The following is a 26,590-nucleotide window of genomic DNA, read 5'->3' as shown; positions in this document are numbered from 1 at the left end:
TCTGCTGCTGCTGCTCCACCCATGCCTTCAGATCCACATTATGTATGAGAGACACTGAGATAGTGTGTGAGCGTGTTTGTGAGTTCGTCATGCCAATCAGAAGGCCCTTCACCATGTCTAAATATGGAAACAAACTGATTTCTCCGCTAATTATTATCACCATAATTGCCTGCTGCTTAGCATAATTTCTTTAACTTGAGATCAGACGCCGAAGAGAACGTGCAGGAAACTTTTTCAACACCTGTCCCTGTCAAAAGTACAGAGAGAACGACGTGGCAGGAAAACATCATGAGGATTCTGGCTAGGAAAGACTGATGGTGTGGAGAACCAGCAGAATGTGTCCCATAGACATTCGATACAGGATGTTCCTAAAAGCAGCTCGGTGATTCTTGTACCTCATAAATAATTGTATCTGTTTACCATTCTCTAGTCACGTCTGAACATATAGTACATTGCTTTTCAGCAAATAGGACACTATACAATGCAGCTGAGAAGGTAATTGTCCTATGGAGACCAACTGATGCGTTGACTGGGTTGATACTGTATTACAAGCTGATCTATCCTAGATACAGTTCACAGTGAATTTGAAGTATATGTCCACTGATAAGAAATGTCAGTACAGAAACAAAAGAGGTTATGTTGTGATCATAAATGTGTATTATTATTATTGCAAGTAAATATCCCTAAAAGACTGTAGACATTTGGCCCAGTTTGTAATCATCAACAGCCAATTCGGTTTTTATCGCGGTCAATTCTGGATTGGAACATACTTAAAAATAATGTGTATATAATGAAACCAATGCTGGATTGAGCCCTTTTGGAGCTGTATTCAACTTTCGGGGTTTGTTAGTGCAAAAAAAGTTTGAGATGTAGCGTAAAATCTGTGGTAAAATAGACAAAAATCGTTAGCAAAAATCTGCTTTTTTATATTACCGAGTAAACTGTCCGTTATTGATAAGCATTTCAATCTTAAGCTCTCATTAAAGAGTCTGCACCACTTAGGTAAGTTAACAGTAAGTAGTCTCAATACTCTAAAACTAACATGAGGACATCACTACGAAATCATCCAGGTTGTACTTGACAATTATAGTAAACTGATCCTTATGTTTAACATTGGTGGATTGCCCCTCTAAATATTTAATAGAGGTTTCCACTCTGTGTTGGCTGTGCATCAATAACTGGATAGGCCTACTACACATATTCCTGCTGCTGATAGCTGATGGATGTCCCACAGTCTGAGAGAGAGGTATTTAGCTTAGCTTAGCTTGAAGGCTGTAAGCAGAGGAAACTGCTAGCCTCTGTCCAATCTGCAACAATATTCCTCCCAACAATTCCAAAGCAATTTACACAGTACACACAGTGATGATCATTCGATATGCCTTACATCAAAGGGATGCCCTCAGGCCAATCATTTGAAGATTTCTTTGCAAAAACTAGGCCCTGCCGTCACCAACTCACACACTGGAGAGGCAAAAGCACAGACACAGACGTAAATAATTACAATGTATATATAGTTGATACCCGACTGTGTTAAATGTAGATGGCGGTACAATGGGTTTCAAATTTGATAAAGGAAATGCAGAGGGAATGTCAGACTGACTTCAGACCCTAACCCTAATTATCACATAAGTCCTTGTAGAAATGTTACAGATGTGGATGTAGCAAATAGTCTTCACCAAGCGTTCTATGGGGATACCATGGTAACACACTAAGCTTCTTTGTGTCCAATGAGATATTTTAGTTTCGCCTAACATCTCTTCCACACCAAGACTTTTGCATGGGCCCGAAGTTTTCTCTAACTACCTTTTCTTTCTCAACCTAAAAACGCTACTGAAAAAAACTCCAAACAACAATGATAAAGAACATTGCTTTGTGTGAAATTGCTAACTTGCCCATAGCCCATTTGGAGCAAAGCAAAAGCTATACTTTTAAATCTCAAACATATGACTGTAGTGTGTGAAGTGCAAATACAGCTGTATGCTATTTCAGCGAAAGATGCTAACAGTGCCCAATTACCTGCATGTGAATGGAGGATTTTCTGAATACAATGGGAAATGTACTTGCCTTTCTACTCTTCCGACCACTAAAAGCACTTTTACACTACATTTCATCATTCACCCATTCACACACAATCATAAACTAATGGCTAAGGCTAAGGCTTATGAGTGGGAAACAAGTCTGTTACTCAGGGCAGTATCCATTACACTATCCAGGGGGCGGTATTGCGCCTAAAAGCTGTTTGTCAGCCGCCCTTAAACAACAAATGAAGAACAAGAAGAAAACACTGTCGGTGGCCGTTTCTCAATCTCGAGGATGCTGGCTTGGTAGTCGCGTACTTCCAAGTCACTTACTTCAGAAACGAAGCAAGTATACTTCCAAGCCACGGCTTCAGAAAACAAAGAGGAATGGAACAGGCTAACAAGTGTGCCACTCTCTCTAACGGTTTCAACATAAACTGTACTGAAAATAAATACCTCACGATGTCTATCTAATTATGAACTTGCTTTACTTTCACAGAACACATTTTTGGTGATAACAAATGTAACAAAGTAACATATTTACCAACACATGTTCTACGCCACTACATACTTCCATTTAAATGTGTGCTGCGTCGGTTCAGCCATTCTCCGCAAGGGTTTTCGAAATTGGTCCATGCGCAAAGCATTGTAGGGATTTTAAGGACGCGAAGTCTACCCATGTGCAGCCTCGAAATTTCCTCCAAACCAAGGACGCGGCCTCGGTGGAATTCCAAGTATACTGGAGATTGGAACAGTACTTCGGCGGCACTCAATGACGTAGTATCCTTGAAATATTGGCTTGGAAGCCAGAATCCTCGAGATTGACGAGATTTTACGTTGTAAAAATGCAAACAACATTACTTTACAATCATAGCAATGTAGACAACGAGCTACAGAGTCGTTTTGATCAGAACAGTTTGATACGCGCCGTCATCCGAGCTAAACATCAATAATTGGTCACAATCTGCAGCTTGAGGAGGGAGAGGAGTGCTTAGGGACCGTCTACAAACTGCAACGGGGTTTTGCGAGATCTCGCAATACTATTATTTTTTCTTCTCCATGTCCCCTAGGGGGCTCCTTACGATTTCAGATAAGACACAGGAGCTAGAAGACCCACCTTCTTCGTTTAAATCAGCTGTGTGGGAACATTTCGGGTTCCCTGTGGACTACAATAACGATGGAGTGCGAGTGGTGGATCGGACGAGGACGGTGTGTCGGCGTTGTTCGACAGCGGTGCGGCATGCAAATGGTAACACACGCCAAACATGCTAAATCATATCAGAAGGCATCATCCAGATTTGCCAATCACCGGAGCCCGGCAGAAGACAACAGCAGTTCAACAGCTTTTTGAACTGCTGTTTTTAAGAAGCCAATAGACATGAAAGCCGAGAGACCAAAATAAATAACGGAAGCTATTGACATATTTCAACGGCTATGCGCCCTTGAAACACTTTCTTATTATTTATTGTGCAATATTTTCAAGACATTCTTTTTTGTTTGACATCAGCCATTATAGATAATATGGCCATCTGAGTGTGTGTGGTACAGTACAATTATTCAAAATGTTTGAGTTCCTTATTTTTATACTGAAACTTGCACTACTGTTCAAAAATAAATAACAACAAACCTGGAATTATGCATTTGGGAGTTTTTTTTTACTTTTTCTTGTTGTACCGAACTCGTACCGAACCGTGACCTCCAAACCGAGGAACGTACCGAACCGTGAATTCTGTGAACCGTTACACCCCTAGTTAATGGTGATCTTCCAATTGGTGGACGACCCACTCTATCTCCTGAGCCACAGCTGAAGTAACACTTGTTCCTTTATAGACATGTTATATTTGTTATGTAGACACATTTATTTTGTACTTCTAGTACTCAGTTTCTGGAGAGCAAGAAAAAAAGGTACAGTCAGAACTGAAGCTTTAAAAATATTCTGACTTTAGGTCCTTGTTATTCTGCCAAAATACAAGACCATACAGAAAAAACAAACATTTACTCAGCATACCAGTCTATTGCATCTTCAAAGTTCCTTTTTCAAAATTATTATACGATTGGCTTGAATCTCCTAGTTAGATACTTTCAAAATCAATCTTTATTTTGCTGCTTTCTCCAAATCAGCTTATCCAAACTTAAATAATGCCACAAAAACTCCGGAAAGTACAACATAGATTGGCCAACTGACGAATCACACTAGTTGAAGCCAAGAAAGCCAAAAACACACTCTCTGTTTGTGCTGTTTGGAAGTGTGAAAGAGCCTGTGATGGGGTGGAGGCTGGAGGATCTACCTTATCAGGTTTACAGTATTAAAGCAGCGACAACGATTTTAAATGGCAATGAATCAATGCTTCACAATGATTTAAATCCCTGTCATCTTCATGCAGGCCCGCTCAGCGCATAATCTACCGACTGCAGCAGCCACATCAGCTTGATGAGATTGAGTGGGAGTGGCTGCCTGGTGAACAATTAGCCTCAGCCACAACCTTTAGCTGCTACCTTGGATTATACGCTGTCACTCATTGACAGCTTTCCCCTGCTCACAATTTATGCTTTCTTTTGAAGTAACACAATCCCTAAGCTGCAGTATGAGAAAACCTCCTTTCATCCTTTCCTCTCTAAAAGCCAGTGTCAAAAAATGTGTGCATCCTCACTGCTGTGCTGTCTGCATCTGTGACAGACAATGGGGGTGGCAGAAGGGATATTGTGTACTCTCTGCTGTTGCTTTGATGTTCAGCAGCAACAGAAAAGAGGGTTTTGGTTGTGGTGCCTCTGCAGCTTTTTTGACTGACGGAAACAAATGAGTATCGTGTTCATATCTGAGTCTTTGAAGCGGTGTCAATGTCACCCCACGGTTTCCTCAAATCTATGTAATGGGAGAGGGAAGAATTGTCAGGCCTGCCTGAGCTCAATTTCACACACTTCATGAAAGTCAAGACTAGGTTGTCATTCTTATTTAATCCATATAAGGCCTGAGGCTCTGTGGGTGGATTTGGTCCAGGACATCTCTGAAGTTGAACAGCAAACTATTAAACTCTGCTGCCTGCTGAGCAAACAGTCTTAAATGGCTGAGCTGAAGTGGAGTTACTCATCCGTGAAAAGCAGTAGTTGGTCTTCCACTTCCAAGGTCTTGCTGCACAGAGTGTGTTAGGCTTATTTAGACCAAATCAGGCGGTGAAAACGCAGGTCCTCCCTTTTTATTTGAATATGGGAAGTGCGGCGAAAAAGAAAATGTGCCCCAAAGTTGAAACAGAATTAACCTTTGAAGAAACGCGATGCGACGTCACACTGCTGTGGCCTATAGGCAGTGGCGGTCCTAGACCAACTTTACTGGGTGGGCCAGGCGGGGGCCAGTTATTTCATGAGAGAGGCATAATAAAAGCGGGTTAAAAAGACAAAGACAGTATAAAGTAATTGTGTAAAATAAACATAAAATACAGTAATTGGTATTTGTTTTTGTAAAGGTATTTGTTTTAGTACATTTAAGTTACAGTCCTTTGTTTCAGTAGTTTTTTTCATTTAGAGTATTTGTTTTAGTAACTTTAAGTGACAATTTAATTAAAAAACATAAACAATATTTGCTTTTATAAGGTTATGAACAGTTGAATCTCCACTGTACATCCGGGTCTCTGATTTGATTTAGTCCCAATAAATCGTAATATTCGAACCTTTTTTTTGGAGGGGGGCCACAGGAGGGTCCCTGGTCAGTGTTACGGGGGCACTGGCCCCTGTTGCCCCCCCCCCCCCTAGAACCGTCCCTGCCTATAGGTACACTCTTACGAGCCTATGCTTATCGCCTCAATGCCTGATTTGGATCAAATGCAACCTTAGACAAATGGGCCAATTGTCAAAAAGATGTAAATGCATTTGTCTTTCCATGACGTATTGTTTTACTCCTATCAAGTGTAACTATATTCGCTGTCAGTGGCTCCTGGTAGAACGCTGATTTTTGTGCAGCCATGTGGGATTGGACACAGACTGACAAGATGGAAATGTGTGTGATTTCACGATCTGTGTTATGTCGAGATATTATGGGAATCCAGCTGCCATGCAACATCAGACATAGGTTTTCCGCTGGAGTGAACAGAGCTGAAACTTTTAGTCGTGTGTCACGGATAGTCACGAAACCAGCTTTTACAGGACGGTCCATCTGAATGTGTATTAGATCAGATCCACTGAGACTCGTCAGTTCAAAGCCTACATGCAATTTCTAATTAGTGGGTAATTTAGTGCTGTGATTTAATCTGGCCCTTCTCATTGATTCGGCAGTGAACACATCGGCTCACTCAGTGGACAGGGCATTGTTTATTCACCCTTTTGCCTATTGCTTTTTTCCTTTTCTTTTCATACCCACATCGTAGTGACAGGGCCATCGGTTAGAGGAGTGGAGTTATCTCACAATAAGATGCTGTGTGGATAGGCCTGGTAATAAGGACATTAAACATCTCTGACTGGAGAGGGGTGACCTTCCAGCCATAAATATAAGCTATGTGTTTTCCAGAGCTAGCCAAGATAGTGAAGATATAACACATTCTTTCTGTCCCGATGAATATGAGTCACAACCCAAGTAGAAAATGAAGAAGAACTTAAGTATTTTCAGAGCATTTGCATACACAACAGCAGCTCCTTCATTAAGCACAATAATGTTATCGCTTTTGTCCTTGGCTGAAAGTAAAAAGCCCATCTACAATGGATTATTTGAGGTCGATGATCTCCTGGTGGGAAACTTTTGGTCTAGAGCTGAGTGTAATGCTATAAACGGTTCAACAAATGCAATTCACTGATTTAGCCAATTTAGGCTGGAGGAAAAAAAGGTCCTCTGAAAGCCTACTGTATGCCTCAACAGCAGACAAGCAACAGTGGCTTCTGCTCAGGCATGTCTATTTCAATGGATGGTAAATAAAATAAAATGCCTGGAAATAAACCTTTCAATTAATACAATAATCCAAACATAATATAATCATCTACCATGGATTTGATGCTGATAAGCCATTAAACGGAAACCTTTTTCTCCTTCTTCTTTGTAGAACAGAGATGCATGGTGGGAATAAGGCAGAAGAAACAGAGCAGTCTTCTGACGTTAGGAGAGAGAGAGACGATGTGTTTTCCCAAGCCTGTCACTTGACAGTCGAGAGCTATTGAGACCAAGACAGTGACAGTTTGAGGTCAAAGTGTGTTTCCACTCAGCTACAACAAGCCCAGAGCTACAACGGACATGAATGGCAGGTATCTTAAAGGAGATATATTCTCGTTAGATTCCTCTGACAGCACTTCTGCTGATATCTAACAGGCACACAGAGCTGAGGAGAGGAAGCCCTTCAACTATTAAGCCTATTTTCTACAGGTGAAGGACTTATGGACAAATAAAACACAAACACGCAGTTAGTATGACTCAACCTATATCGTAACTGAAAGTAAAAGAGTACAAAATATAACTTTTGTTTTGAGGGGCTACAAAAGGAAAAGCCCTTGGTGTAAAAACTGTAAACTAAAAAGGATGTATGCCCTGAGGAACATGATTGCTTTTAGCAAATGTCATTACAATAAATTGAGATATACGATGTGCAAATTTGACATTTGAAACTGAGTTTGGATGAAAAGGGGAAAACTCAGTAAACGTCCAAAATGGAGAATTAATCCTTGTGAATTTCATATCAAGATGCTTTTGACTGTTGAACTCTTTCAATGTACAGTACAACCTGATAATGGCTCTAAAAAAAAAGTCAGTTGGTCAACTTAGCTTTGAACAAAGTGTCAATCAAAGGTATACAATGACATGAGGATGAATTGAGTCTTCAGTCTTTTGCTCTGGAACTAATCCTTGGAAACATAACCAGGTGGTTGAATAGACTGATTAACTCACTAACCAAACTATCAAAGATTATTGAGGAAGCCTAGGTTGGATTGCACAGTCAATTGCAAAACCATGTCAATGTTGTTAGTCCTTGAACTTGACGATCTTTGCCACAGAGCCTCCATAAGCATGTGTGCCCTTGGAACCATGCATGGGTTTAAAACATGTCATGAAAAACTTTACATTAAATTTGATACCTAACATCTGTGACATTTAACATCTAAGGGTGGTGACTTAGGGTCCAGGTTGAACCCCGCCTCTACCCAATGTGAGCAAGGATTTGATCCAGTAAAAAAAAGGTCACGTCACCAAGAGCAGCTAGATTTACAGAGTCAAGATGGACACAATATCTAAGGATTTTTAATAGTATTCCAGTTCTAAATTAGTTTTTCAGTTATTGTCATACTTCCTATATGTAGTTTTGAACTGCATTTCTTTAAAAAGGGTTGGTGGTTATTGTCTGTAACACATGGCACATGAAATGTTTTGCAGAGGAACGGGAAGTGGTTGTATGGATGAATGCAGTTTGAAATAAAAGTACCATCAACGATAATTGATCATTGACCAGCAGAATGGCATACTACTTAAAGAGATTGCACCTTACTGGAAATGTGGTTGGTTTGATTCCTGCAACAATTTCCCTAAATGAACTACGACAACAAAGAGTTAAATCAAGTAAACACTTTGCGGCTAACCCTAACCCCAGGAGGGCAGTGAAAATGAAATAGTACAGCACACTTCCAGAGCAAATGAAGAAATCACATGAAATGAAGGCTAAAGTGTGCTCTATGTTTGAACACAATGACACGTTCCTACTTAAGATTAACAGCTGGCACTGAAAGCTCAAGGGAGGAAAGTCAATTACATTTGAAGATAGGACAGAGCATTGAATAATTCTGCGGCTAATGTATTCCTATGTATCTTCCTTGGTTATTTAAAAACATTCTGTATTTCTGTTAGAGAAATGAAATGTAATCAGTCTAATGCATTTCCAGGTATAAAAAAAGTAATTTGCTGTCAAGAAAGAATTAAATCGTAGCAGACTTACGGAGGGAGTGCCACTCGTCCTGCCTTATTGTCTTGGAGATGTTGGGGGAGATGTTTTTAGGTATCGTAGCCGAGGAGTAGTGATACTTGATGTAGGAGCACCTTGTAATGGAACCTGTAAAGAAAAAACAATTTACAATTTACTTTTCAATAGAGAAAAATCACTGACTCATGAGTTATTACATAAGATCCCCACTGGTGACACACAGAGCAAGAATGAAGATAGCTTTATTCCACAGTGTCATCAGCTGACGAGGCTATGTTTGCAGATATTAATTATACACTGACACTGACAAATAACTCTTCTTTCCCGAAACAATAGCAATCTGCTGTTGTATGAGTCTCTTTTGAATGGGGTCTGAAAAACCCTTCCAACACGTATTTCTATTACAGTGACTAACACAAAGCTTTTAGAGAAATGATGTGTTCTTCAAAAGTTATTAACGAATCAGTCAAGGGAGCTGTTCAGTGTATAATTATAAAACCCTCTAAGAGTCCCCTGGCTGGGTGATGTGTGCAGGATAGATGAAATTACTCACTGCTAATGTAGACCTGAGTCAAACTGACAGTCACAAAGATGTCTGAATGAATGGAGACACACTGAGATGTAGAAATACTGAAGCACAATGGTGGAACAACAATCAAAGTTTTCTAAGGTGCAAAAAGACAGCATTGATTGTTTGGCCAAACACTTATAACCACTTGGGTTTACACTTGCCTGACAAGAGGTTGTGTGAGTAATGACTGCTCTCTCTGTTTTATTATGCGTGATTCAACATGTATGGCATCCAAAAGATGTTCCAGTCAGGACCGTTGAAGTGCCACTGATGAAGCCATACTAAGATCCCCACTGCTAGCGTGACTAAAAACCACTCATTATGGTTGTTTTTGAAGACAATGACAAACAACCGGTCTCTCCAAGGTGCCTTAACTTTTGTGCAAAAGGTCCCACATGTAAGGCAAGGCAAGTTTATTTACACCTTTCAACACAAGGCAATTCAAAGTGCTTTACAAAAATGAAAGACATTAAGAGCATTAAGAAACATATTATAAAATGGCATCTAAAGACACTCATTTAAAAGCAAAGATAATAAAACATGAATAACAAAAGGCACATGAATAAAAGTTACAGAGCAGTGTGAGCTGAAATGTTTAGGTCTGACTCTCAATCATTGCTAACTTTTTAGCAGAAATAGTTTTCTATGACCTCAGTTTCGACTTTCTTTTTTAAATTATCCTTCAGTGCTTCATGCTAAATGAAAGGTGGTACCTTTTAGTTTTCGCCAAATCTATTCCTCTTTTTTAAATGCACATTAGTTAAGTTTACCTCGTCTTTCCAGGACTTTTTTGGTGTCCTCCGCGAACCAGGGTTCAGTATATGTACGTCAATACATGACCAATCATAGATCCCACCACCAGATCTTAATAGCGTATTTTTCCATTCTGATGGCTCTTCTCTTATTGGCTCCACTATGTCAATGTATCTACTAAGAAAAAACAGACTTATGTTTGATATTTAACCCTAACCCTAACCCTAGCAGCGTTCAACAGTACAACAGCTCAGAGTCCTGCAAAAAAAGTGATACGCGGGTGGTATTTTTTCAAACACTTTTTTCTGGGTTCGGTTCTGGGTAAAACAAAGATGATGCGGGTCGGGTCGCGGGTGTTGCATAATAAATATCTTAAAATAATAATTTAAATCCTCAGACCTCTCCCCCGCGGGACCGCGCATAATCATAACCTCTGCAGCGCATCAATCTGCTGCTGAGCACGCCACATTCGAAATGGCTGAGGTGAAGGCGGAGCTCGGAGAATACAGTATTGTCAATAACACTTCCTCAAGAGCGAAATCCAACGTCTGGGAGGCTTTTGGTGTCATCCTAGATGGAGAAAATAACCAACATCCCACGCTTTTTGAGCCAAATATGCAACTGCGTGTGTTAATAATTGCACGTTTTCACTGCTCATATAGGATATGCGGGTTCGGGTCGGTTTGCGGATCTTGTGCCGACGGGTCGGGTCGGATTGCGGAATTAATTGGCAATATGTGCGGGTGGTGGGGCGGGTTCGGTATTGCACGTCGCAGGTGCGGGGCGGGAGCGGGTCTTGAAAATCAGACCCGTGCAGGACTCTGCAACAGCTAACCCTCTCATGAAAACACAGTGGAAGTTTTAGTTCATTTAGTAGTTTGAAGACAGTCATCTAACTCATATTATATAGCCAATAAGAGAATAAACCTTAAAATGTTGACGTCCAGTAATAAACAGCTGAAAAAGGTCCGGTTGTTGGATTTCCTTCCTACCTAGAATAACGCATACTAAGGTAAAGTTATTATTATTTAAAGAAACTACTACTTGTGATGGGGATATTCTGGTGCTCAATGGTCTTAAACCCATATTGTCCAACTGCAATGTCCATGATATAATTGACCTGGTGACTCCTATACAGAGATGGGGTCGTTACTAAAAAAAAGTAATATATTACATATTACTTTAAAAAAAAAGTAATAAATTACACTACTTCGTTACTCTCTACATAAAGTAACTTGTTACTTTACTCGTTACTTTACTCGTTACTTTACTCGCAAGGCCGGCCCGCCCCTCCCTACAGGCAGATCACGCAGACTGCGGTGCACCTACATTGTAAGCGCGCCACAGTTTTGCGTCTGCGAGACTCCACTTGCACCCCCAATTACTATTGCATTAAGGAAGACATAACACAAGTCTTTCTTTTTATATGCTCTAAAATAGGCTACCAGTCTACCACAACAAGCTAACAGTCTGTGAAACGTAAAGAAGACACTAATTAATTAAACCAGTTCAAGACGCATTATTCTTATCATTCTTTATGAGCGCAGTAACGGTAAGGTATCTAATTACTTATTTATTTAGTATTCCATAACTTAGTAACAGAGATGGTCAAACTAAAGTGGTAGAGACATGGCAGAATTCCTACAATGAAGCGGGGCATTGAACTGTTCACCCGTGAGAGGGTGATCAACAAAAGAGAGCGAGCGGCCCCGTTGAGGGAGTTTACAGATGAAAAGACTCTCCATGTTTATGCAGCACTGCACGTGGAGATGTGGTCTCGCAAGTCGCGCAGATTACATAGGCCTACATGCATATAAACCTGCGGCGGAAACCCCTCTTTTCTGTCAGTGAGTGTGATTATTTTATAAAAGTAACGATGTAACGCGTGTCGGGGCAATGTTAGTAACTGTAGTGTGATTACTGAATTATAAAAGTAACGCGTTATACTACTCCGTTACCGACTAAAGTAATATTAGGCGCATTCACACTGCGGTACTTTTCCCACAAAGGTTCATGAGAACTTAGTTCATGAGAACTCTTTAGTTCTCATGAACTAAGTACAGATCGCGTTCACACCGGAATAAGTCCCTGGGGGTGGATTAGGCAAATGAAGCCGCTGACGTCACTTCTTCTTCTTCTGCTTTGGGCTTACTGGCAGGCCGCAAACAACTTCACGGCATATACTGCCGCCCGCTGGGCTAATGCTAATGCGAGGATAATAAAATGGCGGCTTCACAAAACTTTTTGGGAGTTTTACGGGGCGTGGTTTGCAATCCGCCCAGCCAATCAGACATAGGAACCTTTTTCTCCCACGAAAGCCCCTGCTCTCTAGCAAGGACGGAAAAGGGGGTAAAAAGGTTCTCATGAACTAATTTGAGTTCCGGCTCTTTTTGGTGTGAACGCAACATTTCGGAACTATTTCGGAACTAAAGTGGGAAAAGTACTGCGGTGTGAACGCGCCTAAGATTACAGCCAACTCTGCTCCTATAGCTAAGTTTCAATGCAAATGTGATGCAAAATTCGACTAAATGTCCAGATAATGGGGAAAATAAAATGTGGATTCACCAACTACCAATATGGGTGCACATGGAATGAGTTGTGCGGTTTGTGGTTACCAGTTGTGGCGCTATTTCTCCAATTGAATTCCATCTAATCATCGAGGAAGAGGACACACAAAGAGTATGTGATTAAAAGAGCTCAACTCAACATACAAATGAAATGATGTGGAAAACATGATGGAAATATGACACTGTTTTTTTCGAAAGGTTACAGCCTCCTCATCAAGCCACCCAAATCGATGTCTTCATCTATTTTTATCTCCTTAGTGGAGCGGATCCATAACATGTACATCATGATTTATTTGCTAAGCATGTTTGAATTGCGCATTGACAAAGCCGCGCGTCAAAACGTTTTAATGGTATTTTACAATGTTTGTACATGCTCTAATACTGTATGTTCATATGTCGACTGTAATATTCTGGCTGGTGGAGAATGAGCTGCTTCCCTTTTGACACTGTTACTGCATATCTGCTCTAATTATCTCCGGCAAGGCTGCGTGGCTTACTGAAAATTGCATTATCGGAGTCCTTGGAGGTTTGAACTGCACTAACGGAGACAACCAGGATCACACACACACACACACACACACACACACACACACACACACACACACACACACACACACACACACACACACACACACACACACACACACACACACACACACACACACACACACACACACACACACACACACACACACACACACACACACACACACACACACACACACACACACACACACACACACACACACACACACACACACACACACACACACACACACACACACACACACACACACACACACACACACACACACACACACACACACACACACACACACACACACAGCAAACCATAACTGCTGACAATGGTAATGATCCATTCATGACTCTATCTTTATCAGTAGGCAGTCGGAACCCCATTGCTCACACAAAGAGACTATGTGATGAAACCACGGTGCAAACTGTAGGCTTGTGCAGTAGAGATTGCCAGTTATTAATAAAAACCAAAATAACCTCTAATTTTAATCACCGTAATAGCCTCACATATTTTCAACAGTTAATTTAAAATTAAAGGGTATAGATTGATGGAAACAGTTTTTTGCTGTTTTGCAATTTGACCACTTGAAACACGCCAACTTTAATTTAGAACCGTGCATTTACTAAAAGCGGTTCTTTTTTTAAAACTCGTAATTCACAACATAACTGCTGCTGTCACAATATTTATGTTAAAACAATAACTTCAACTTAAAATGTGTATTTACTACAGTGCGGTACTAATCCTTAAGATCAGGTTTTAAAAAGGATCCCAACATAAAAATGTGTAGTACCTCATTTAATAAACTGGTAGCTAAGAAGTTGTCTTAACAGGAGGTCAAAAATATATATTGAGTCACATTTAGGCTTGAATAGTGCAAGCAAAAGAGTGAGCAGTTATGCTTAGAGTATAAACAGCTTGTCTGATGAGATCTAGCCTGTCAAAAGTGTGTGAGCAAGCAAAGCCACTATTGAAACCAAAGCTGAAGTACAGTAGATGGTAACCACTTGTTTATAATGACGGCTGTATCCAAGGAAACCAATTTCAATAGTTTCACTGATCACTTCAAATGTGTCCATTGGTTGTGGTTTTGTAATATTTGATCTATTGTAAAGATAGTAGTGTGTCAAAAGGAGTACAGCTGTTGTAAATCCCTTTGTTTGATTTATGTATTTTTCCAGTGAAACGCGGGATGCGTTTCACTGGAAACGCATCCCTCGAGCTCCACCTCTCCAAAACTTCTTGTTTTCCCATATCTCGACTAATATGTCCAGTAAGCAGTAAATCCAAACTATAGGGTTCAAAATATCCCTTCCGATATCCTATTAAATGGTAAATGGAATGCACTTACCTGCCTTTATGGACAAAGCAGTTTACAAATGGTTGCTCATATTCACACATTCACACCATGCAAGGCACTACTCATTAACACTATGACATGTGGACAGGAGTAGTGGACGTCCTCTGGTTTTAAATGTCCTCCTCTTCATCTTTCACAGCTGATGCTTCTGTTCAATACATTCCAAGAAATGTTTACCCTCATTGACCTTAGTCCCTGGCATCATAATGTAATATTGATTAATCAATGAGGTTTAAGTGTAATCCATGTACTCAGTGAAGGCTTGCCTTAAGGCTCCCAGAGGACGTCTCATGTTGCCTCAGAGCTGCTTTCCCTGTTTACTGTTGGAAGATCTAAACTCTAACTCTGTGAAATCCCATTGGCTTTAAAAAAAACACTCTGCTGATATTACGGCTTGAGCAGAAAGATGGCTCTGGTGATCTGTCTGTAGCAGAAGCTGGTATTGATTTTCCTGATGAGACCTAGAGCGATTCTGAATGGGCCAATAAAATTGATGACCCTAACAAAAGGCTCATCAAAGCATTTTGGCAAAGAGCTTCTATTGCCCAAGCGCTCATTTGAAAGCAGCTCACCACTGCTTGATACTCCATACTGCTCACATATACGTTACGGAAGCCATCAGGGGATAACATCTACAGGATCATTTATGTGCACTGACATTGTAGGGTTTTAAAAGGCTGTTCCTCTGCTGCAATGAGGACAGGATTGGATGTATCGTAGAAAAAGTACTTTGGTTTAAAGAGTGGGAAGTGGGGACTGCGGGCCCTGTCCTGACAAGTAGTTGGAGTCCATTAACTCGACAGTTTTTTACCAGATGAAAGGAGCAAACAACCATTTCTTCCTGTTATTGACACGCCAAGAGGTGCTGTGGTACATCTCTCATACTTCAAAGGAAACGTGCTTTCACATCATGCAGGGGACCAAAGACTCTAGCTTGTAAGAAATGTGGGAATCCCCATCGGTAGTGAGCTCTGTCAGAGAGCAGATTTTGAAGTTTTATTGGCTTTTTATTGCCTCAGACAACCAACAGCCTTTGAATGTCAAAACAGCTTCAATACATTGACCAAACAATTTGATAATGGTTCAATTATAGAATAGACCAGGGGTGTCGAAACTACAGCCTGGGGGCCAAATGCGGGCCGCGGGCCATTTTGAATCAGCTAATTAAAAAAGTATAATGGAATGCGGCCCACAATTCAAATTTGAGCTTGTATTGTACTTCTTAAATATATCTGTAAACATATTACACACTAGTGTTCATGCGTTAATAAACCCACTTTCAGTCAATTCAAGTTTAAAATATGTTCCAACAAATCTAAGTTGAGAAAAAAGCCCAATAACTTATTTACATAACAACCTTGAAATATACCCTTCCTATTTCCTCTTATGATAAGCAATCTGAGGCTTCTGTTCCCTCAGATTCAGTGTTGGGATGTTGGGGTTGAATTCCCTCACTTTGTCCAACTTCTAAATATCTGAGATAGCTTTTGGAAGCAATACCACCCATATTATGTTACCAATACGCATAAAGTCGTGTTATTTATGTTTTTGTAAACAATATATATTGACAAGTGATAATTTTGGACAAGAGTGTTCCTTTCAAAATGTTAAGGGGAGTCACCAAATGTAAGTCGAACCATCTTCTGAAGACCATGAACTTCCATACCAGATTGTATGGTATTATTCCAATAGTTTGTTGAGGAACAAAGTTTTAAATGGACTCACTAATTAGCAATTCATTATGGAATCTGCTTCCAGGACAATAATTTATTTATCGATATTATTCATAGAAGGATATGGAAGTTATTTATATTAAATACATGTCACATAATGCCACATTTAAGTTGCATGCATGACACCACAGCCAATACCATACTACACAGTTTTAACGCAAGTTTTCGAGTAACGATTAAGAAATACTTCAGAATGTTCATGCAAAGTCACCTCTAGCTGAGGTGCTGGATAAGTACGCACTAAGCTTGACGGTGGGCTGGAGACTGCTTTATTCTACCAGAATAGAGCTTAAACTTGCCACAGTACAATGTGCAGTCCCTTTATAGCAATGCCAACTTGGAAAAGTGCTCTAGTGCAATGTTGCAGAACTGAATTACCAAGCGTCTGCTTTATTTCCTCTGCAGAGCCGTTGATGATGTCCCTGAAGTAACCTGTTGTTTACTCCATGACCGATTTTAATAGAAAAGAGGCTTAAGTTACCACACTCAGAGCTGAAAACCACATCATTCTCTCTGAGGGGAGGAGGGTGCAGATGTTGTGCTTTTATCCTCCCCCCAAACCCTTTCACAGAGAACACTGGGTGTCAGATAGCAGCGCTACATGCATGTGCATTACGCTGAGAAGACGTTCTGTCAATAGCTTGTCTGACAAGATGCAATATCAGATGGGCTGGGACTAGCTACTGATAAGGGATTTCAGGGTTGATTAGTGCAGCACTGTAGCGCCCGTGTTCAATGGTAGTGGTGACCAAGAACCTATGTCCTTACACTGAACTGATCCTGCACTGTATTTTAATTGCGAAAACACACACAAGATAATTACATGATGCACGGTGACGGCTACAGAAGCGGTTTTGTTTCTTTTTTATTCTTAACTGCTCCCGTTTGTTTAATTTTGAGCCATTCAGTATAATGTACTAAAATGTAATACAGTCATTTCCACTGCACCTGCTTCTACTACCATTAAAACGTTGTGATTTTATTTTAACAATGCAGTATAACCACAAAGTAGGCTCCCTAATTTTGCAGCTACCATTATTGTCTCTAGTTATGTTTATATCTGTGTTGCCAAATGTAGCAGTTACAGCCTCGTAAATAACTTCAGGTCCAACTATGACTACACAAAATGTTCTTTCTGAATGAGCTGGTATACCGTATTTACATAAATCCTCTTAGTTGTAAAGCAGTGACTAACATAACATAGGTTGGAGAGTGAAGACAAAAGCACATCCTGTGATCCCTGCGCATTTCCTCAAATATATTTAGCTTCAGGAAATCCCGTCTTCCAATTTAAATATCTATAAAAAGATAAGACTCACACAATGTTCATTACATCGTTTAAAAAGCAGAAATCAGCAGCCTAGTCTCGACCAGCTTCAAATCTTTACCTGTGCGGAGCAATCATGTATTCACCCTAAAACAAGCTCAACAAGTCTGGGTCACTGAGGATGTGAACTGACTGGGTCAACAGCTTTTTTGCAGCACTGAACAGCTGTTCCTACAGTGGCACGTGACTACTGAGCCTGACCAAAGAGAGGCTTGAGAGGTATAACTGTTGTTATACCCCAATATTTAAAACCTTCATGTGTTTGCTTCAAAGCTGCAATACTATAAGTATTGGTCCGAGATAGTTTTGACCATGGAGGATCTTCAACCAGAATTGTTATCATTGACATCTTTATGATATAGCTCAAATTTAAAAGAAACACAGGCAAATCAAAGAATCATATGAAGTTGAATTTATAGAAAACCAAGTATTAAAGGTCTCTTACCACAAACATTTAGCACCATATGTATGTAAAATTAAATATGAAAGGTATGTGCAATGACAATAGATTGGAATCTAATCTAAAACAGACTCACAGCTTGATATTCCCTTGCAAACGTGGTTATAATTGAGGGTATGCAAGAGGGCTAAAAAGTCAGATTTCTTTCTTTTTCTCAGAATTCCGAGATTTGCTTGGAAAAAGTCCGAAATATTTTATTCTAAGAATTCTGACTTGAATCTTAGAACTCCAAAAATAATTAGACTTTTGGTCAGATCTCACTTTTTTTCCATATGTGGCCATAATCCTCTTCTGTATGGGGGAGGCTTGGATGCAGGTGTAATATTTATTATCAATTTATAACTATAATCTAGAGCAGTGGTTCTCAACTGGTGGGTCGCGACCCAAAAGTGGGTCGCGGACCCCTTTCAAGTGGGTCCCGGATGTGTGAGTGAAGAAAACAAAATTGGAAAAAAAAAATTGTAATTTTTTTTTTTTGGGGGGAAAAGTCAAACTTTTATTTTGAAGGCCCGATTTTCTAACGCTGTGCATGCAGTCGGCGTTGGACTGGAAGTACCGGAGACCATAAACGGTTTTGAAAACTTCTGTCACATAGTGATCATCTTCTCAATAAAATATCTTTGCTGATGTTTTTTCGAGTCTTCTGGCCAATCAGAATCAAGATTGTTGCCGGAAGTCCCCACGGAGAATAACTTTGCGGTAGAACTATTCTTTATACATCCATGGTTACAACTTCAGATAGAAATGAACACATAATGAAATATGACCCCCGGTCTGATGACTGACAGGTTACAGAACAATGGGAGCTATCTACCCTTACCCACAATTTAAAGTAAGTCACACAGACTATCTCCTCTTTACTCTTCTCGCAGCAAGATGTCAGAACAAAGTGAAAAACAAACAATCTGGCATAAAATATTATTAATATGTCGGGTAGCTAGTAATAGATTTATTTATTTTCTTCTCAGTGTACCAGAATGCATAGTTTGTGTTAGTATTTCTAAAAATCTCCTGGGGGAGAATCCCCCCAGACCCCCCTGCTGGGGTTGGGTTTTCAGCATGCGTGCCTTTTTATATAGTTCAGTTTTGATTCCATCATCTCATTAAACCTTTTTTAAAAGCATACTTTAGTTCTGTGAAGGGATATAAGGGATATATGCACTGTACTTCACTGTTATTAATATTGTATGCTGAAAAGCGTATATATTACAGCACGATTTTTTGTTGTATAGATTTGAGTGCTTCAAAATGTTGGGTCGCGATGTATTGACCAAGTAAAAAGTGGGTCCCGAGGCCTGACCAGTTGAGAACCACTGATCTAGAGGCGACACAGTTGCTGTTGACAAAATGTGAGTATATGCAGCACTATATCATTCTGGGACAATAATCTCATTGCTGGATCAATATTTGTAAAATCACACAACCACAGGAGTCGACTGGGTAGGATCACACTGTGTCGGGATGTGTGTGAGAGCAGAGAACGAGGGTGAGGAGTAATCTGATGCCGGGGTTGTGTGATAGATTCAATATCCTTCGACATCAATCACCATCTGCTCCCTTCTTCCTGAAGCTGCTCCGCACCTTCATCGTTTTATTTCCTCACTAGTGAGTTACCTCTCTGCAAATGACAGCTCCCAGGGACCCCAAAGCACTGCATTTTGCACCGGGAGACACATTATACTACACAACATACACATTATACTACACAACATACACATTATACTACACAACAGACCAACATCCCTACGCAGAGAAGCAGTCCTTCCAGCGCTGAGACCAGGGCATATTGCTCCTGTTCTCCCAAATGGATTTCTAACTAAGTCATTTGAACCAAATTGCCCTTCAGCCTTCTGCAAACATCTCTGAGCCAGACACCATTTCCTTTCTGCTGCTGATTGCGACTGGAAGTGATTGCACGGAAGAAGCGAGGCTGTGTGTTTGTTTGTTTGTGTGTGTATCTTTGCTCTTTTCTGTACTGCCTCCTGGATGTAGGCTATGCAGGGCTGTATTTTAGCGTAGGGTAAAGAAGGAACCCACAGTACTGCTTGACCTTTGGTAATGTGTCTTTAAGGCTTTGAAAATACACAGGACCTGCATTTCTATTTGTACTAGAACATTCTGCAGCTCACAATAACCGCCACGTGACAATGGTCATGAACTGGGGGTGTCCCATTCACGTTTTCTTTTTGCCCTGATTTCATTAGAGACCTAAATGTTAGGTTCTGTATCTGCCAATATTAAGACTAATCTGATGCTGATATTTAGCAATATGTTGATGTATGTAAGTACCCGGCCTCATAGGCATTGCATTGTAATAATAATAGTAAGCAATGCTTCTTTATTGGTTCATGATTCACCCTTCCAACAAGTTGAATGAGAATCAGGCCAGTCGTTTTCCCATCATCTTGCTGAATAATAGAGCAAACTAACCAACAAACAGACAAACAAACCATTGGCAGTAATAATGAATGAAGGTTACGAAATCAATCGGGTCCTCCTTTCACTTCAAACTATATTTTGCATCCTTTTCCAAACACAGCTAGCAGTCTCATTACGCTTAAAACTGCGTAACAAAATGACTTTAGTGAGGCAACAGAAAACAACAGTCAGTGCTGCTTTATTGGTATAGAGCTGGAAACACCCAAGCATTAGATGGAGCGATTTTCATTTGCATACATGCTGCCAACTGTATGCAAATTCAGATGCAATGCATGCTTTCTTCCAGTTTGGATGGTGAGTGTAGGCACAGCATACGTCCTATAACAATTCCTTTTACCTTCAACTGTCCTTTCCAATCCTCCTAACCTAAAACAATGCAGCTTATCACAGTATTTTAAGCAAGTGATAAGCATATTTTATTTATATTACTAAGGCTTAAACGTAGACTTTAATGCAGCAATATGTATTTAAAGTGTGTACGGTTAACATTTGCTTAAATTAGTCACCCTAGGCTACGAAACCAGGGTTTGCCTTCAATTTGTCAGAGAAGAAATGTGTTCAATCTTGCTTTAACATTGTGAATATTTATATTATTGCATACTCTCATTTTCACCACATCCATTCTTTACTTATGTAGCTCATTAAAGTTACATTGTCAAGCTGCCTATTCTCATATCTCACATCTCACCGACATATAGGGATAACGGGAAACTCCACAGATCAAAATATATAAATCATGATATATTTACTGTGATAGATTACAAGTTTTCTCAAGTTGACAGAACAAATTGAGGATTATAAAACTCATCATTTGGGGAAAGCTGTATACAGATTGGGAAACATCCCAAATGGAAACCTGAGCCAGCTGCCTTCTCCTGTTTCATGCGTGCCCATGTCAGATAGGTTGGCCGGCTCTCTGCCAGATGGGAGGTCTTGCTACAGTTCAAGCCCTGCGTGGCCTCATTTTTTTGTGTGACCCACTTCGTCTCTCCCTATTTCCTCTTCCCTGCTCCCACACTAAAACAAATGGGATCAGAATGGTGTGGATTGATGCTTCATTCTCCCAGCTGGGACGATGTAAGGGGTTCGATGGGGGCTGGAGGCTTTAAAATAGTAAAGCAAAGGGGGCTCGAACCACATCCTTATCACCCTGTATTTACACACTCCAGCTGTTATTTTACCTCTATTGATACCCTCGCAACATAAATCTACACCTCGATCATATATGTTTTGACGACACTCATACCAATCCCATCTACAAATGAGTTTTGTTGGTTCCATATGTGTTGTTGGCTCCAAATGAATTGCAGGTTGTTGAGTCCATCACAGTATGTACCTGTCAACGTCTCGCTGGCCTAGTTCTGCCTCACACAGGAATGCCAGACCCACTTCTTCAGTAATAACCAATTAAAGACAAGAACACCTGGCGCCGTCGACTGCAAAGCTCAGTGGGAAGCTTCTAAACACACCTTGAACACAACACAACTGCAGGCTTTTAAAGTGGTCCTTTAAGTAATTGTTGGTGCATGTATTACAGCAGGGAGAATTAAAACAGAGGAGGTAAAATGACTAAGAAAATAATAATCAACTGTCCAACTACAAAACTAAAATGGCTTCATTTGAACTTAAATGCAGTGAACCCTAACCCTAGTTTGAAACAGACCAATTCTCCATTCTTAATGACCCAACTGGTTGCATAGTAATTCACTGCAAAACTGTGGATGTAAAACAATAGTCTCTGACAGACTTGTCTTATGCTTTGTGCTGTTGCTACTAAACACATAGCCGCATTGCTGCATTTCCCCTACTCAACTGGACTTGCTTTTTACTGGTTTTCTATTAGCTAGAGTCCTAGATAGTACTGGTAGGTTCTATCTTAGTCCACTCCTTCCTCAGTCGATATTCCACGCTGGCCAAAATCATTGCAGACTTCTGATAGACAAGAGAGAATCGTAGCTAGCTAAACACAGGGGCATTCTGCACAAACCCAAACTACGGTCTACTGCAACTTGACCCAGATTTGTTTTTATTTCAGGATGCAAAACTAAACCGTCTAATTGACAAAGTGCAGTGGAACGTTGAATAGACATGTCCATCAGTACATTGAGTTCTCCATCAACGGCTGCACAGGATGTGTGTATAGACTATATGTGTATTGATTCATATCTGTATTAATATCTTCCATTCCAAGAGATGCAGACAGATGATAAGCACGGAGGAATTGCATCTGGATAGCTTGTTAGGCTTACAGCTGGTAAGGCTGCAGGTATATCTATAATATGTTGTTTGCTGCCCACGAAAAGGACAGTAGTCAAAATGTCTTATTACGACACATGCTAACATTTAACTGTCAATTGACCAGACTTATTAATTGAATTGAATGGAAGCAAGTGGAAAAGGGTGCTACCTCGAAACAGCCGACCGCTGTTCACATCCTGTTTCCTAGCAACAGTTAACATTACCTTATTTAAACCCTGACCATGATCATTCCTCACGATAAAACATGTATTCCCTTTGACCCCACTACAGTGTTGGTCAGCTCTGCATCAAAGTCTCCGGATAGTGAAGGCAGCTGCCTGTAGTCGAGGAGTATTGAATGCTTCCTCTTTCCAGAGACAATTTAGCAACAGTGGCAGTACCTCAGCAGAATTAAATGGGATTCATTGAATGAATCTGCAGTGTGACAGTCAGTGGGGACCGGCTTCTCCTCTTCGTTCCAGCCACAGAGAGCTGGAAGCACTTTAACGGAAAAATCTTGCTGAATTCAGCTTTAAAGTTTAGTCAATTATTCTCCAGGAGTTGCTGATCTTCTTCGTGTTTTGGTTCACTTTGATTTGTGCTGGAGGAGCTGCAAGGTTGTGACAGACTTTTTTTTTAACATTTAGGCCATTGTCCAGCTTTTGACATGACTGGCTGCTGTCTGCATTCTTGCTGTGTCAAATGAGCTTTTATGTTAATTTGAGAACTATTTAATTTCAATGATGACAGCAAGGGCTGCTCCTTTTGTGGAAACAAATTACTCATTAAGCACAGCATGTTTCCGTAACCCTGGAGCAGCAAAGAGGCTGGTGAGTGTACAGAGGGCTAATGCCCTTCTGCTGCATATCAGACAGAAATAATTATCCCTTTAAGATTTACTGACTTTACTAAGCCCACTTATGCTAACATATATCCCGCAAATAATGTGCTAATAGTCTAATAATGTACAGCAGGGTGCTTTGCGCTGCAGTAGTAGAAAGCAAACCAACAGTCTCATTGCTTTCACGCTGCTTTTGCACAATTTCAGGTTTTCATGAATAAATGTCAGAGGTAGCCCTCAGGTGCGGCTAACCTTTGTTTTTTGGGAACCAAGAAACGGATATAAATATATTCAACGCCAACAAAGCATTTATTGACACAGGCAAGACCTTTGTTTTAAGGTTAATAACATGCGAGACAATGTGTGTCATGGACAAATGTGTTCCTTATGTGCACCTACTGTAGCCCTCACTAACAAAGAAGTGGTTTTGAGAATGTTGCCAGATTTGTATAAATGCCTTAACAGCAGTAATAGTTCCCCAATATCCATTTTGAGGCTCCAAAACAGCTAAGGAGCTTGCTAACAGTTAGTGTGCATTGATTTGGATGATGACATTGCTTTATTTATCTTTTGGATGTAGTCGGTAACTCAGGGATTTGTGCTGTGTCAAAGTGTGTTTCTTACTGTCACCTCAACCCAACCACAGAGTGCATCGCCACAAGAAACACTCTTCAAACGAGGGAAACTCAGCAAAACACCCACCTAGTCAACTGACTTGAATGTATCAACTCATATCATATCATGGGTAGTCATATCATAGACGACACTCACACATAATATGTTTGGTTTGAATTTGAAAGAGATACATTGAGAAACATGTTTTATTTACGCATGCCAATGCAAGGTACAGACGTTGAACGTCATGTGGGAGATGAATGTCCACACATTTCTCTGGCCAGTCTCCTGAATGTGTGTCATGCCATCATGTCTACACATGTGAGACAGCTCGAGCCAAGAGAAGAGAGCTCTGAGCAGCGAGCTAACCCAGAATTACATCACAGAGCTGGCCCACATGCAGAGTGCCTACGGTTCATTTTACACTTTGATAATGGAGAGCAGTGAGTGCTATACCTTTACACAAATACTTGCCTAGATGGTCCTTCACTGATCCTTTTCCTCTGTGTTCGTGTAGACAGTGTAACCCAGGGTTGCCAACTCTCGCATCTGGCGTGTGACACACGCTTTCACTCAATGTCACGCTCTCACGCTGCCCAAACTATTCTCACTCCAAAAACAAGATGAACCGGCGATCGTTTTTGGTTGGTTATTTACAATGTTGAGTTGACAGCTGCTCAAGCTGTCGATCCGCCCCCACCACTCTTAACAACGTTAACAGACAGCAGAGCAGTGGGAGCCGGTTGGTCAATCCCCGACCCGTATTGCGCATGCGCAGATCTAAGATCCAGTAGAAATGATAAAAAGTAAAAGTCTGCTGCTTATTGTTCTACTAGGGCAAAATAGAGTCAAAGAGTATATGAGAGTGAGAGTGCGTTAATTAATAGAGAGAGGAGCTGTGGATTATTGTTATTGATTAATGCATCAGTGTTTCTTAGGGTCAAAAACACTAAACTCACAACTTAAAATGAAAGTGTTTAGTTTATTTAATAAAAGAGCACATGTTCAATGTGAAAAGTGACAGTAGATATAGATTAGTTGCTATATATACATATACAGTATATACAAAATGTATAATTTTTTTTTTACACCTTCAATTTCAGGGGGGGCGTGGGGCTCCGTTGGCGGGGCGCAGCGCCGCTCTAAGACAATGGTAGGGGAAACACTGTATATATTGTATATATATCATATATATATATATATGCTAAGGTCCCGCTGCTGACACGATAGCTGTCATTTAGTGCGCATATGTGTAATTAAACCCATGATATCAAAATCTCACTCCAGCCAGGTACCCAAAGTTGGCAACCCTGGTGTAACCTGCAGTTATTCTGTGGTAAACACCTTCACATGTTTTACCTTGATCTGCCTGCTGTTCTATACTGTAACACTGCTGGTCATTGTGTAGCCATGATGCTAGCCTCGACAAAAAGCAATGGGATTTACCCATTGGATATCGGTATATTACAGAAAAAAGCGTTGTGGCCAACACACGTTTGTAAGATTGTAGGATCGTAAATGTAATAGGCAGAAATGAAAAGCTACGTGATGCTAGACACAAACTACATCACGGTTTGTTTTACAATCATAAGTAACATTAACCCCTGGGTGGGCACATCAGAATTATCTAAGATGATTTAATTATAACGATCTTGTGAACAAATATATATATTGAAAAGAATATTTTTTTAACATATATATATTTTTAATGGGGGGGATGGATCAGTGTCACTATGAAATTGTATCTGCGCCCCTGGTAAAATGCTAGGTTTTTTGGGGGCTTCAGGATTCCTTCTGAACCACTCTTTACAATAAACAGTTGGCATGTGAGAAAACAACCCTGAGGACCCAGAACAACTGCAGCGAACAGTGAAATCCGTCATAGTTGTAGACATATCTGACAGTGACCAACTGGCCAACACCATCCAGCGAGGGACATACATATCACCCAGAGGAATAACAAGACATATGGAAGTCTCCCAGACTTCAGGCTTCTGGATGTCTCTGCATGCTGTTGTGTAAATCTCCCTTGGCTTTCCCACAGAGAGCATAGCAGTATAAAATAGTGGAGTGATGGTAGATAATCTAAACCACGAGAGAAGATGGGAGTGTTATTTCACATATTGATGGAATTGATTTTCAAGCCTGAATGGCCAAGTCCAATTACAGTGCCCTTCGGCGTGCACAATCGAAACTGCATGAGCAGTGAAAGATGGGAATTGGAAGTAAAAGTGAATTCATCAGCAATA

General features: G+C 40.5%; 1 protein-coding gene across 5 annotated transcripts in view; it reads right to left on the bottom strand.

The window, feature by feature from the left end:
• tmem178bb (transmembrane protein 178Bb) overlaps window positions 1-26,590 on the bottom strand; it is an 83,914-nt gene that overhangs the window by 34,000 nt on the left and 23,324 nt on the right. For all 5 annotated transcript variants that reach the window (XM_071201814.1, XM_034074960.1, XM_034074961.1 and 2 more), the window contains one exon: window positions 8,918-9,031. In XM_071201814.1, the coding sequence (XP_071057915.1) occupies window positions 8,918-9,031 (114 nt within the window). The remainder of the gene's footprint in view (window positions 1-8,917; window positions 9,032-26,590) is intronic.

This window comes from Pseudochaenichthys georgianus, chromosome 23 (assembly GCF_902827115.2).
Source record: "Pseudochaenichthys georgianus chromosome 23, fPseGeo1.2, whole genome shotgun sequence".
Taxonomy (NCBI): domain Eukaryota; kingdom Metazoa; phylum Chordata; class Actinopteri; order Perciformes; family Channichthyidae; genus Pseudochaenichthys; species Pseudochaenichthys georgianus.
Note: the sequence above shows the minus strand (reverse complement) of the source record. Positions and strands in the feature narration are given on the sequence as shown.